The 12,945-nt window shown below is 35.3% G+C and overlaps 1 protein-coding gene across 5 annotated transcripts in view; it reads left to right on the top strand.

Annotated features, from left to right (window-relative positions):
- Positions 1–708: 708 nt before the first annotated feature.
- Positions 709–12,945, top strand: part of uggt2 (UDP-glucose glycoprotein glucosyltransferase 2) — a 41,396-nt gene continuing 29,159 nt past the window's right edge. For 3 of the 5 annotated variants that reach the window (XM_044130876.1, XM_044130878.1, XM_044130877.1), the window contains exons 1-18: positions 746–831; positions 1,207–1,351; positions 2,357–2,439; positions 2,544–2,674; positions 3,467–3,579; positions 3,717–3,894; positions 5,831–5,927; positions 6,007–6,079; positions 6,926–7,026; positions 7,267–7,366; positions 7,816–7,876; positions 9,421–9,512; positions 9,618–9,768; positions 11,539–11,658; positions 11,836–11,921; positions 12,054–12,189; positions 12,445–12,576; positions 12,678–12,842. In XM_044130876.1, coding sequence (XP_043986811.1) covers positions 1,227–1,351; positions 2,357–2,439; positions 2,544–2,674; positions 3,467–3,579; positions 3,717–3,894; positions 5,831–5,927; positions 6,007–6,079; positions 6,926–7,026; positions 7,267–7,366; positions 7,816–7,876; positions 9,421–9,512; positions 9,618–9,768; positions 11,539–11,658; positions 11,836–11,921; positions 12,054–12,189; positions 12,445–12,576; positions 12,678–12,842 — 1,944 coding nt within the window. In that variant the 5' untranslated portion in view covers positions 746–831; positions 1,207–1,226. Of the gene's footprint in view, positions 832–1,206; positions 1,352–2,356; positions 2,440–2,543; positions 2,675–3,466; positions 3,580–3,716; positions 3,895–5,830; positions 5,928–6,006; positions 6,080–6,925; positions 7,027–7,266; positions 7,367–7,815; positions 7,877–9,420; positions 9,513–9,617; positions 9,769–11,538; positions 11,659–11,835; positions 11,922–12,053; positions 12,190–12,444; positions 12,577–12,677; positions 12,843–12,945 lie in introns of those variants that run through there. The other 2 variants (XM_044130879.1, XM_044130880.1) reach the window with 2 other exon arrangements.

Here is a 12,945-nt window from a genome sequence, read left to right as displayed (position 1 = left end):
GCAGAACCAAAGAGGTGGCTTGAGGTTAGGCACTCTAGGCCTAAAACGTTTGAAATGGATTATAGGTGTGGATGGCACCACTATCTTCACTGGATATTTCCATAGTTGCATTTGTAAGTAAGACAACTTTGGAAGGATGCAAGATTTTAAAAACGGAATATACAAAATTGAAGTGTTTAGAAATATAGCACACAATTTGGTGCCCATTCGGTGTAATGGCAACATTCCAAAAACGGTGTTTTGTCAATACCGCAAAAATATTGTCTGCTGTCTGAAAATTTCCACTTAAATTTATTATTTTAAAATGTGCTTAGTTTACTTTTATTACTTTATAATTAATATTAAAATGTGCTTATTTTACTTTTATTACTTTATAATTAATATTTACAATGTTTATTTTCACAAAAATGTGACACCCAGCGTCTTAGAGTGTCAATATATATCTGCTACACTTAGTCGTTTATTGCTCATGAGATCGGTCACAACAACCCCTGGTGTTTTGGGGAAAAATGTATGGAAACAAGCGTCAGTCTTTTTAGCTGCCTGCCGATGTGCCGGAATATTTCTCACATTTTCATAGGTTTTTATTTAATCATACATCTACTATCAGCTTTTATAATGCTTTGAACTAATTTATTTTACGTGCTTGAAAATAACAGTATGATATTTATTTATTTTTATTTTTTTACATTTGTCTAAATACGAATAACGGTTTACGTGAGTTGCGTCTCACACAAGCCCCGTTCCTCGCTAGCCTTTTCCAGCTAGCTTCCCAAAATACCAACGTGAAGCCCCCTTGCTTGTATGGAAGTGGTCAGCATCACCAGCGAGGTGAGACTTAGTAAACAATCGTAAAGTGAATTGTAATAAACAAAAGTTGTTGTCTTTGTTCGTCAGTTTACTATTTTCAGAGTTAACGCTGCTCGTTTTCAGTCAGCAACCGGGTAAACTTCACTCTGTTCCTGAATGTAGGACCCGTTATTTTATCATTACAAGTATAACTCCATACATGTCACTAAACCTCTCTACTGTTGATAAAAACCTACCACAGTCTTACTGAGTTTAAGTTTGTACACCTTGCCGTGTTAGTAGTGTTTTCTTTTTTTAGTTAGCTAATACTAGTTGCGGTAACTACGTGGCAGTGACAGGCACTTAGTTCCTAAGACTGACGAGCTGAGCTAACGGAGGTGCGTTTGCTCCCGTTAGGTACATGTTCCTCCGTGACAATGAAGAAGGTTTTACTACTGTCGCTGCTGCTGCTGAACATGCATCAGGGTATAGCAGCTCCCAAAGGGGTCACGGCCAGCCTCAAAGCCAAGTGGAGCATGACCCCTTTCCTCCTGGAGACAAGGTACATTTGTGTTCACTGGGAACACATACGGAAATCTCGATAAATGTGTGATAAGTAGGACCTATTCCACTTTGAAGTCTTAAATGTAAGCCTTGTACTTTTCGGTAGTAATATAATCATTTTTGTGATTTTGTTTCTAATATTTGTTTTCTAGCAAGATGCTAAAAATAATATCAATTTAAACAAAATATTTTGGCTGCTAACTTCTTATTAAACCCTACTTTAGAAAAAATATAGCAGATACAAATAGGAAATATTTATATATGTATTTTTTTTATTAAACATGATTACATTGAGTTTGCGTTGCATCAAGACATTCCTGGGTTCAAATTCAAGACCTCTCTGGGTATCTATTTTCTCTGGGTAAAATTTCCTCCCACAATTCAAAAGCATGCATGCTACTTTATTTGGAAATTTTAAATTGCTGTTAAGTATGGCTATATGTGTGAATACTTGGTTGTCTCAATTTAGCTTAATCTTCTTATGCATTAAGAAAAGTAACCTAATTTAATTAAGTTAATGTTACTATTAGACTTCTCTCAGTGTTACTCTATAAAGAGCACAATAGCAAAAACATATTTTATATGTGGATTTAACTTTTTTTGTATATGTCATATCAAATGAGTAATAAGTGATTTAACAGAACTGTCTGTCCATTTTATCACTTTAAGAGCATTAGGAATTATATTTGTATTTGTGTTTAAATAAAAGCAAAATTAATAGTTTTTGCCCTAAATTTTTGTTAAATACTACGAGGCTATAAAACCGCAGTGTTCTTACTTGAAGCTATCAATTAGTGGGAATCTCATAATGACCCTTGTCTGTCTGGAATAAATTACCCGGTACAGGATCAAAGATCTCTGCTGAAAGTCATATTTGTGGTGTAAAAAATCAGAAGTGGAGGAGCGTTATTCCAGAAATTTATGGCTTAATGTTATCTAAAAATTTTGCAATTACTGACTGAGCTATATGTATTTTAATTAATTATCTCTTTCAACGACACAGTGAGTTTATTGGAGAAGATGGAAGTGAAAAATTCTGGAACTTTATTGACACTGTAAAGGAACTCACTGTTTACAAGCAAGGAGGTTTGTGTTCTAAATGTTTTTTTTTTTTTTTTTTTAAATCGACATCATTGCAACAGATTTAGGATTCAGCCATTTATCTTGACTTTTTTATTTTATTTTTTTAGAATCTGTGCGCTCATATTACAACCTGATCATCAAAAAGGCAGCTCAGTTTCTCACACATCTTCAAGTGAACCTTCTCAGATTTGCTCTGGCCATGCGGTCCTACTCACCAGCTGTCCATGCATCTCAACAGGTAAGGATTGCTTTAGAATATAACTGTTATTGCTGATGTCCATTTTACATTGTGTTTTTTCATTGTGATTTTATTTTTGTTTTGATTTTTAAGCATGACCCATTAGTGCTTTCATTTAACTGCAACTAAGCCGTTTTTCAATCAAGTTTTATTTAATTGATCAAAACTAGGCTTGGCATGACAGGAAACAATATTCATTCCTGGTGAAAAGTGGTGCCAAAACACTTTTGCTGCAGACATTGGAATATTGTTTGTGTGTGTGTGTACATGTCGGAAATGTCAACTGGATTGTGAGAGTTTTAAGCAGTGAGAAAAGAGCATTTGAATAGAGTTATGGTTCCATTTATTCTGTCTGGCATGTATTTTATTTATCATCTCAATTATGTGGATTGAGATGTTTATCCTTCACTGCACAATGATTAAACATGTTTAGCATTTCACCTAAGTAGGAGAAATATAATGTAATGGGTAACTCTGTGAAAATATGTGAAAAATAAAGAGAGCTCCTTGAAGCAGCTGCTCTAGCTATTGGATATTCTTCAGTTTCGTTGTGGTTATGGAGAACAATATGAGGCAAATTCTTTAGGTGTTCATTGATGGTGTAGTTATTCAGAGATTGGTATTGTAGGAAACGCAGTGTGGAATAAAATGAAGTTTGTTTCATACATGCTGTAAAGATTTTTGTTGAATAATTACGGAAAGAGAAGCTCCTATTTAACAATTTCTTGTACTTTTCTTTTGGATATATAACGTTTTAATTGCCAAGGCTAATCTTTGTTGTGTTTTGAACAGATAGCCAGTGATGAGCCTCCGCCTGAGGCTTGTCCTGCATTTGTCTCGATTCATGGTCAACATAGCTGCAGCACCAAGGACATCAAGAAGCTCCTTAAGGAGGCAGCAGGCAGGTACCGTGGACTGCAGCTGTTTTTGATGATAAAATGAATAGAGAATAGGAAAGCAACTCTTTTTATTTTCCCGAGGGATGCTCTGACTCAGAAATGTTTTTTTTTTTTTTTTTTCCAACTTTCTGAAATGTTTGCAGGCCAAAACCATACTTGTATAAGAATGATCACACATATCCAGCAGTCAACAAAACCGATATGCCTGTTGTGATCCTCTATGCTGAAATCGGAACCAAGAAGTTCAACTTGTTTCATAAGGTGCTGTCGGAAAAGGCTCAAGAGGGCAAGCTTATGTATGTTTTGCGGCATTTTGTGGTGGTGCGTATTTGATAATTTTTTTTCTACTTTTCTTGACTCAAGATTGGGTGTAGGCAGAAACATTAGTTATTGTCCATGACCATTGGACCAACATTCAAGACAAATCAGCAAAGACTATTTTCCTGATGGTATTATTTAGAAGGATAAAGGGGTTTTTATGCTTCACTTACTGCTTGAACTGTGAAATAATTCATTCAGCTGTAGTTTTTTTCTTTTTTTGCACAAGTACAGTTTATTTTTTGCTTTTCGTAACAATTTGTAACATTAAATGTACAAATTTTCAGTTTTTATTAGTTGGGAAGTAGCTTAGAGCAGCTGTCATAATTTTGCATGTATATTTAATATGCTTGCATGTAAGTAAAGCTAGATGTCCATTTTTGTGTCTTTTTTTCCCCTAAGGTGCTTAAACCTGGTCTGTTTAAACAGGCAGCTACTGTACATGACTCTCGCATAACATTAACAACAATTTTTAGTTGCTTGTTTTCCCTAAGAAATACTAATTCAGTAATTAACAAGCTAATTACCAATTTTCCTTTGTATTATTGGGTGAATATTGTGATGGTGATATTAGATGCGATAAACGGATCCTTTCTGACATTTAAAATTTTGACTAAAGCCCACTTGAATATATAATTTATTGCCATGCAATAGAATAATTTTTGACACTTGAAATATGATATGCACCAAGTTCTTTATTTCAAAAAACCATATGTAGCACTACTATTGCACATATGAATATTGCAATGATTTTAATAAATCACACACCAGTTATTTTATTCATACATCAAAAAATAAAGTTGTTTATCTTTTGGCCACTTGTGATTGACAGTGTTGGCAGTGACCTTTCAGTACCATTTCTAAAATGCTTATTTGACAAGAAATCAGTCAGAGATATAAGATGGTCAATTTGAAGACTAAAGTGCATACATACATAAAAGTACATAAAACCTTTAGCACCTTTTGGAGGAAAAAATAGATATATGTTTCTTCAAAATACTATTTGGTTGTGAGATTAAAACAAAATTTAGCTTTTAGATTTTAGAACATCAAAAATCATTAAACTTAAAAATAAAAAGTAAAGCACAGAAATTGAGGTTATATGCAACAATAACAACAAGAAGTATCATATATCAAGTCATAACTGGCAAGATGCTGTTCCTTTACATTTACATGTTCATGTTACTTTTACAGGAGCAGAAATAAATTTAACATCACTCTGCATATTGAGTTGACAGTGAACTTTCTAAATGAAATATTGCCAAAGTGCAGCCCGGGGGCTTTATTAGTCCTTGAAATAATTTAGTTTGACCCTCAATCACTGTTCAAGAATGGCATAATTTTTTGTAAATTGATTTAATGCTCTTAAAGTTGGAAATGTTGGGTGTGATTCATGGTTGTTTTTCTATTAGTCGTGTCTTTTTTTGCTTTCATTCTAACTCTGTAGAAAGTTGGATCACAAGCATCAAGTGACTTTTGCTCAAATACAGACTAGGGCACATTAAATTTGATCTCTAGATCAGAATTGACTTAGCACAAATATTCTTCACCAATAAGATAAAAAGTAGTTTAGTTAATTTTTAAATTATTTTTTACTTTTTTAAATAAAGCAAATGTGTTTTAGATCTATAATATTTTACAGAATCTTTATTTGATTACATTTATTGCATGTTTTGTTTATAGGATGAAAACAGTCAGTAGATATTTTTTTTAGTTCTGGCCTGCAAGTAGTTTCATCTTTACAGTTTTGCCCCACTTGGCAAAAAATTTGGGCACCACTGTGGAAGCTATAATTTTGATGTAATTGTGTATTTTGGCAGGTCTACAAAGGTCCTCTGCCTTGAGGCAGCCTTTTCAGTGTTGATGATTATTATCACAATAATTTGAAAGGAAAATGTACAAACAAACCAATATGTGTCCTTTGCTTCAATTGCTTCAGAAACCAAAACCTCAAAAGGTGCTTTTATCAGGATATGGTGTTGAGTTGGCCATCAAAAGCACAGAATACAAAGCTGTGGATGATACCAAAGTTAAAGGTGAGTTAGCATCTTATCATGCGGTGTATACTGGATCCTGCTGTGTATGCTAATTTTGGACGTACCTGTCATTTTGTAGATTCAAAGACGGTTCTAAATGCTGAGGACGATGAAAATGATGAAGTACAAGGTTTCTTATTTGGAACATTAAGGTAAGTTGCAAAACACCATTATTAGCAGCACTAAATGTTGTTTAATCAGCTTAATTTTCTGTTGTTTTGCTGGAAGTGGTTTGGTTATAATAATTACAGTTATTGTCAGATGCATTATTTTAATGATGCATCCAATATGTGTTTTTTTTTCAAAAAGCAAGTTTTTGATATGGCGCTTTGTACAATTTGAACGGATGATGTATTTTTCTAACAGTATTTTTTTTAAGATTTTTTTTTTTCAGTTACTCAACTTTGATTTAGCATTGCAGTTGGGTGATTTTGAGTTGCTTTTAAGTCCATCTCCCAATGTCCATGGCCTACAGTGACGGTAAAACATAGTTAAATCTTGGGATATCAATATCATCCCTTATTTGCTTCTGACATGACCTTCCAGTGAGGCAGTGATCCCAAGCACACCTCCAATTAAGTGAGAAATTCTGAAATGTCCTAGAGTGGTGTTCTGCGTTACCAGATTTAAATTGATGGAAAATGTTAGCTGAGATTAGAGGGATCCAGTTACAGCATAGAAACCATAAAAGTCACTGACTTGGAGGCTTTTAATGTGAAGAAGGCAAAGACTCATATCAAGAGGTGGAAGAAGCTTCTCAGCACATAAAACTGCTTAAAAGTTATAAAAGCTAAAAGATGCTCGGCAAAGCAATGAAACGGCTACTTAACAAATAAGGGTGTGTGGAATCGTCTAAAATATAAAATAAATTTTTAATGTCCCTATATCTGGTATGTCTAATGTTTCATCTTTGAAATGTATAACCCTTATCTTTCTTCAACATCAATGTCATTTTATATGAGGAGTGCTTTGCTCAATCTTCCTTTGCCTACCTTTAGAACATCTCACCCTGAGCTCCAGGAGCAACTTGGCGAACTTCGAAAGCATCTGCTGGAAAGTACCAACGACATGACGCCTCTCAAAGTGTGGGAGATGCAAGGTGATTGGCAGAAGTGTTTTTATGGATCTGTTATTGGTTTCAGTTATACACTAGAAACACTCAATAAAATGGTAACGAACTATTGACACAATGAAAATTATTAGGAAACCATCATTATTCTTACTGTTTCTAAAACAGTTCAATAATGAAATATTGATTATTACAGCTGTAATGACATTTATTGTTCATTGTTACTTGTTTGAATACATTGTTTTATTCTTTTTTTGCCATTTTCTCCAGATTTAAGTTTTCAGGCTGCTGCTAGAATCATGTCTGTGCCAAAGTTCGATGCTTTAAAGGTCATGCGAGACCTCAGTCAAAACTTTCCAAGCAGAGCAAGGTAAGAAAATTTGTTTCTTCTTTTTTCTGGTTGACAAGCAGGGGCATTGGTATTGTTCCAAAATCCATATCCCATCCTCGCTCTCTGTTACATATTGCAAATCTAAGCACTATTGATGCTTGTTAAAGTGCACATGAAATATTTCAGATATAAACCTTTTTTATTTCTTCATCATTACCTTCTGTCTCCTTCTTGGGACATATAAATATACATTGTTCTTTTATACAGAGATCTAATCAGCTTTTCTTGATGTATGCGTGTTTTGGCTCAGGCAGCTTGTAAAAACAGCAGAAGTTGCTGAGTAAGAGTTGGGTGTTTACTGGCAGTGTGCTGCAAAGGCACCAACTTGAGGGCCCACAGGTTTTTGGAGATTAAAACTGGCATTTTACAGCTGGCTGGGGATGTGTTAAAAGCTGATGGTGACTGTACATGTTTTACTGTTCCCACAGATCACTGACAACAGTGGCCGTAAAACAGGAAATGAGAAAAGAAATTGAGAAGAACCAAAAGGTGTGAAATCATAAGCAGTGTTTCTGCATGAGAATGCAGGTGGTTTCCTTGATAACATCTGTCTGTCATACACAGAATTTTATTGAACAAGCTTTTATTCTGTAATTTAACTTCTTATTGTTATTCTCTTTAAAGGCCTTGTTCACATTTTCTTCTTTCCTTTATGTATTCATATCTTTCCACATATTTTTCTTTTCAAAAGATCAGTTTTAAAGATCTCGTACCCCCTGTACACTGGACTAAAACTGCACCACAAAAGTAAAAATCTGCCTTTGGAGAGTCTTAAAAAGGTCCTCTGGATAATTTTTCCTTGGTGAAATCATTGTGATATATTTTCCCAGGTAGTATGACAGGTGACCTGCACAGAGCTTCATTGATCAGTTATTGGAAAATTTGAAGTAGAAGTGGCCGCACTGTCATTGCATCAAAAATGCATTCTTATCACGATGACTTAGGCCCAGCAGCGCACCAAGAAATTTATTGTAATGCTATTGGCAGTGCCTCAGCTGTGCACATCATAAAGACCCAAACTGACAAAAAAAACATTAAGTCATAGGGAAGCTGTGATGAACAATTTCAGTGGTTTCAGAACTTTGGTAAATATCAATACCGATAACCATCCCATTCCTTCTCTCCAGGAAGGCTGAAACTGATGATGAGGATAAATAAACCTCCCATGTTTTTAGGGAAATCCCACAGATTTCACATTCTGTGCACATACACATTATATAATGATACATGGGAAAGAGCTAGCTGGAAAAGAAGTGTTGAAAAACCTTTTTGGGTAGTATGATTTCAATTGATTCCTATTCAAATTTAATTAATCAAGGACAGCACATTAAACAGTGTGGCATGTGCAAAACAAAGCAACTTGTTGTTTTGTGTGTAGGTTTTCTAGCCACAGGCTAATTTGCAAATCCAGTCATTGGTTGGACCTTTATTAAAAGACAGTTAAATTAAAAATTCCTGTCACACACAGAGTCCTTCACTGAATTTCTGCCACTGTGAACAAGAAAAACATGAAAATGTATGTTAGAGAAAGCTAATTAGTCCATTAGAGCCTTGATTTCCTCCACACTGGAATCTGGCTTCCCAGATTTGCATAAACACAGCTGTGTTTGAGCAGTCTTAAAAGTCCTGGAGACTGGAATACTTTGACTCCACTGTGAAGGGAACATTATTAAAAGGTTTGGCTTTTGACTGATGAATATAATTTTCCTTTGATTGCAGATTTTTATCGAGACAAGACATAAAACAATGTTATATTTAAAAGGAGCTGTTATCCTATCTAAAGGCCGTTTAGCGAAAGGCTAAACTCAAACCCAGTCCCTGGTGGGGCTTTTAGAAGTTAACCTTTAAAACCAGTAATACCAAGAAACTTTTTTTAATCTACCAGTTTATTCACTCGATTTAACCAATATAATCACAAACACATTCTTATATATTGTTTTCTGTGAAAAGGGAGGAGGAAGAAGAAAGATTTTGCCCAAATCTTTCCTTTTATTAAACTCACAGTAAAATAGCTCTTCAACTTTGTTTTACAGCATCTTGGTGAGACAATGGGCATCCAGCCAGGAGATGGGGAGCTCTTTATAAACGGACTACACATTGATCTAGATGTTCACAACCCTTTTAGGTAAAACATGGACACAGTCTAACTCTATAAGCTTCGAGCTCTATACAAATCCACTAGCAAAGTAAAACAAAAAGACAACTAACCACCATTTTTTTATGCTTTCAGTATATTAGACATCCTCAGAGGAGAGGCCAAGGTCTTAGAGGGGCTTCATAACTTGGGCATTAAGGGAGAACATCAGGCCAAGCTGCTTAGGTTACCTGTGAACACAGTGGATGACAGCTACGCCTTAGATATCCGACATCCAGCTATAATGGTGAGTCCTGTCCAGCCTAATAATTCTTCTGGCCCGTCACCTGTCTTGTCAGATCAACTCTGAAGGTGCTCTTTTCCTCAAGGTCTTAAATTGGGGTGTGAATTAGATTTGTCATGAGAATACTTCAGCTCAAAAGGCCGCCTAAAACTTTTTTAACTTGGAAGGAAACCAAGAAAAGTCTCTCAAAAATGTATTTTGTCTAAAATTGCTTCCTCTGTCTGCTTTATGTTCTGTGACAGAAAGATAAACCTGTTCTACATTTAATCAATGTTTTTGTTGGCACCTGGATTTGTAGAGTTCTGTCACTGAAAACTTGATAGTGTTATTCAATCTAATTCAGAAATACTTTATTGATCTCAAAGGGAAATTAAATGTTCAAAGAGTTGTTACTGCTGTGGGTAGAAAAAATCTTCTGTAGCAGTCTGCATTACAGCAATTCTGAAGAAACTTCTGACTGAGGACTTAATTCTTATCTTTAGTATTTAAAGATTTTAAATAATTAATTATTTCTAGAGAATAAAATGGTGGAATTGCTTATTTCTGATGTTAAGGTTTTGCAAAACCAGTCAATCAATACACATTTGTCCACATGTCTGAGAATTTAGACTGATCTATTGCCTTCCATCAAAAAGCAAGTGCTCACTACATTTGATAATTGATTATTCCAACTTTGGTAACAACAGTTGTTATGCATTTACAATAACTGTTAATAAACCATTTTTGTTGTTGTGAAAGAATTTACTCTTCATTCTTAAGTTGTTTTAATTGAGCCACTCCGAAGGATTTTCAAACCTGAATGGACAGTTTAAGGTAGAGTCATAGCATCTCAACTGAATTTAAGTCGAGACTTTCTTTTAGTCACTCCATAGTCTTCACTTTTTTACCATACAGAAGTGGGTCGTTATTCTGCTGTGCAACCCCAAGGCACTTGAGCTTAAGGTCATAAACTGTTGACCAGACTTACCGTCTATCATGTTGGTCTAGAGAGCAGAATTCATGGTTGCATAAACTACTGTAAGTCATCCAGAATAAATGTTGTTTCAGTTTTATGCAATCTGTAAGATGTTGCCTCGCCATTTACTTTTTCACAACACATGATCTTGGGGATCGTCAAAATGTATTTCGATAAATTTGATACAGGAACTGTTTAGTAATCTGCTTTTGCAGTACTGAAACCTAAACAGGTATTTGTCAATTTGCATTATAGCCATTTTTTTTTTGTTTTCCCAGAATTAGTTGTGCCGTACCCAACCCCTTGTAGGTGGACAGTGGAGTGGTTTGTAACAGGACACTTCAAACCAAGCATGCATGATTTCATAGTGCCTTTTATGATGTTTTTTACTGAAATTCTTATAATCATTACCTAATTTTCCGAAAAGTGGTTTTGTGTGTGACTCCCATTATTTACCTCCGAGTTATTTTGATCAGGGTTCAATCAGTCATATTTCTTAACAACTCGATTGGCCCAAAATTGTATCTGTAACACAATAAATGAAATTAAGGTGTAGTGTAATGTTTTCAGAAAATAATATACAGTTAAAATAAATTGCATATGCCTAATTACAGATACAAAAATAAGCACAATAATAATTCAGTATATGAGAGTGAAATTGTTTCTTTGTGGGTACTAAGTAGATGTAGGTTGGATGAAATGCCACCATCTGGGTATTAATTGGATATTTGATTGATTAAAAATGGAATTGATCTGCAGCCCTTTGAAACACTGGAGGTTTTGTTTAAAAACAAGCTTTGTATTTATGTGTTTTTCAGTGGATGAATGACATTGAAAACGACCAGATGTACCGCAGCTGGCCAGCAAGTGTGCAGGAACTTCTCAGAGCCACCTTTCCTGGCGTCATCCGACAGATCAGACGTAATTTCTTTAACCTGGTGAGAGCTAATTGAATTATGTTTTTTGGATGTTTCTTTGTACAAAATTTCAATTCACAAAGATGGACGCAATGCAAGCAAATAAATTTAAACTTTAAGTTGATATTAAATTGCATCAGAGTGAACAGTTTTCAGTTTATCGTTTCTTTTTGTTAAAGTTGATGCCTGTGTTGTTAGGTTCTGTTTTTAGATCCACTGCAGGAAGAAACTGTTGAGCTGGTGAAACTAGCAGAGCTTTTCTACAAGCATAAAATCCCCCTGAGGTTAGTGCTGTCGTTTCTCACATTTCTCCACATTTTTATGTGGTCTGTTCTCAGCATTTTATAATCTTTACCAGGTAGTGATTCTCATCTCACCTGCAAATTGAATACTTGTTTTGTCCCTTGCTCCTATAGAATTGGATTTGTGTTTGTTGTCAACACCAAAGATGAGATTGATGGCTTCTCAGACACAGGAGTGGGATTTTACCGGCTGTTGAATTACATCACAGACGAGTATGATTTATCCCAGGCTGTGATGTCTATAGTCTCGGTAAGTATATCAAACATATAAATCTCGTGTTTTAGCAAGTGTTTCCTGCCAGCTCATATCTACCTGTTCCTCTGAGGTTTATTGCTTTATTGTGCTTTGTCTTATCCTATAGTTCTGAAGCATTTTTGACAAGATCAGTAAACGTGGGTTTGCCTTGGCTATTAGGTCTTTTAGAGAGGGCTAGAAATTATTGACAGTGGGAGACATCCAAGGACACTGACAGTAAGGTCTGAACTGCTTTAACACCACTTGCAGATGTACAACAAAGTAGATGTGGGGGAAACATTATCTGCTGACACAATATCTGCATACCTGAAGAAGAATTACCCAAAAGCCAATCAAGAAAGGATTCTGGGATCAGATTCTGAATATGATTACAAAAGAAAGGTAGGAGACACATTTGAAATGATAGAACAGTTGGTAGCTTCAATCCATAATTAATGAATGGCAACAATCAGGAATTCAGTAAACATTTTCTTTGCCCCCAGGACGGTGCTCTCTTCTACAGGAAGAGTGGGCTGGGTGCCTTGCCTCTGGCATTATTTAATGGAGTTCCTCTGAACCCAGATGAGATGGACCCAGAAGAGCTGGAGACCATAATCCTACAGCGCATAATGGACACCACTGCTGCCTTTCAGAGAGCAGTCTTTACAGTATGACTCACTCTTGATATTCAGTATATAAAACCTTTGCATATCATGAAGTAGTACTTTTAGAGTAATGAGTAAACACAAAGAGTCATAAGAAAGTGCACTT

Source organism: Gambusia affinis, linkage group LG11, assembly GCF_019740435.1.
Source record: "Gambusia affinis linkage group LG11, SWU_Gaff_1.0, whole genome shotgun sequence".
Taxonomy (NCBI): domain Eukaryota; kingdom Metazoa; phylum Chordata; class Actinopteri; order Cyprinodontiformes; family Poeciliidae; genus Gambusia; species Gambusia affinis.
The sequence above is the reverse complement of the archived record's forward strand: the minus strand, read 5'-3'. Positions and strand labels throughout refer to the sequence as shown.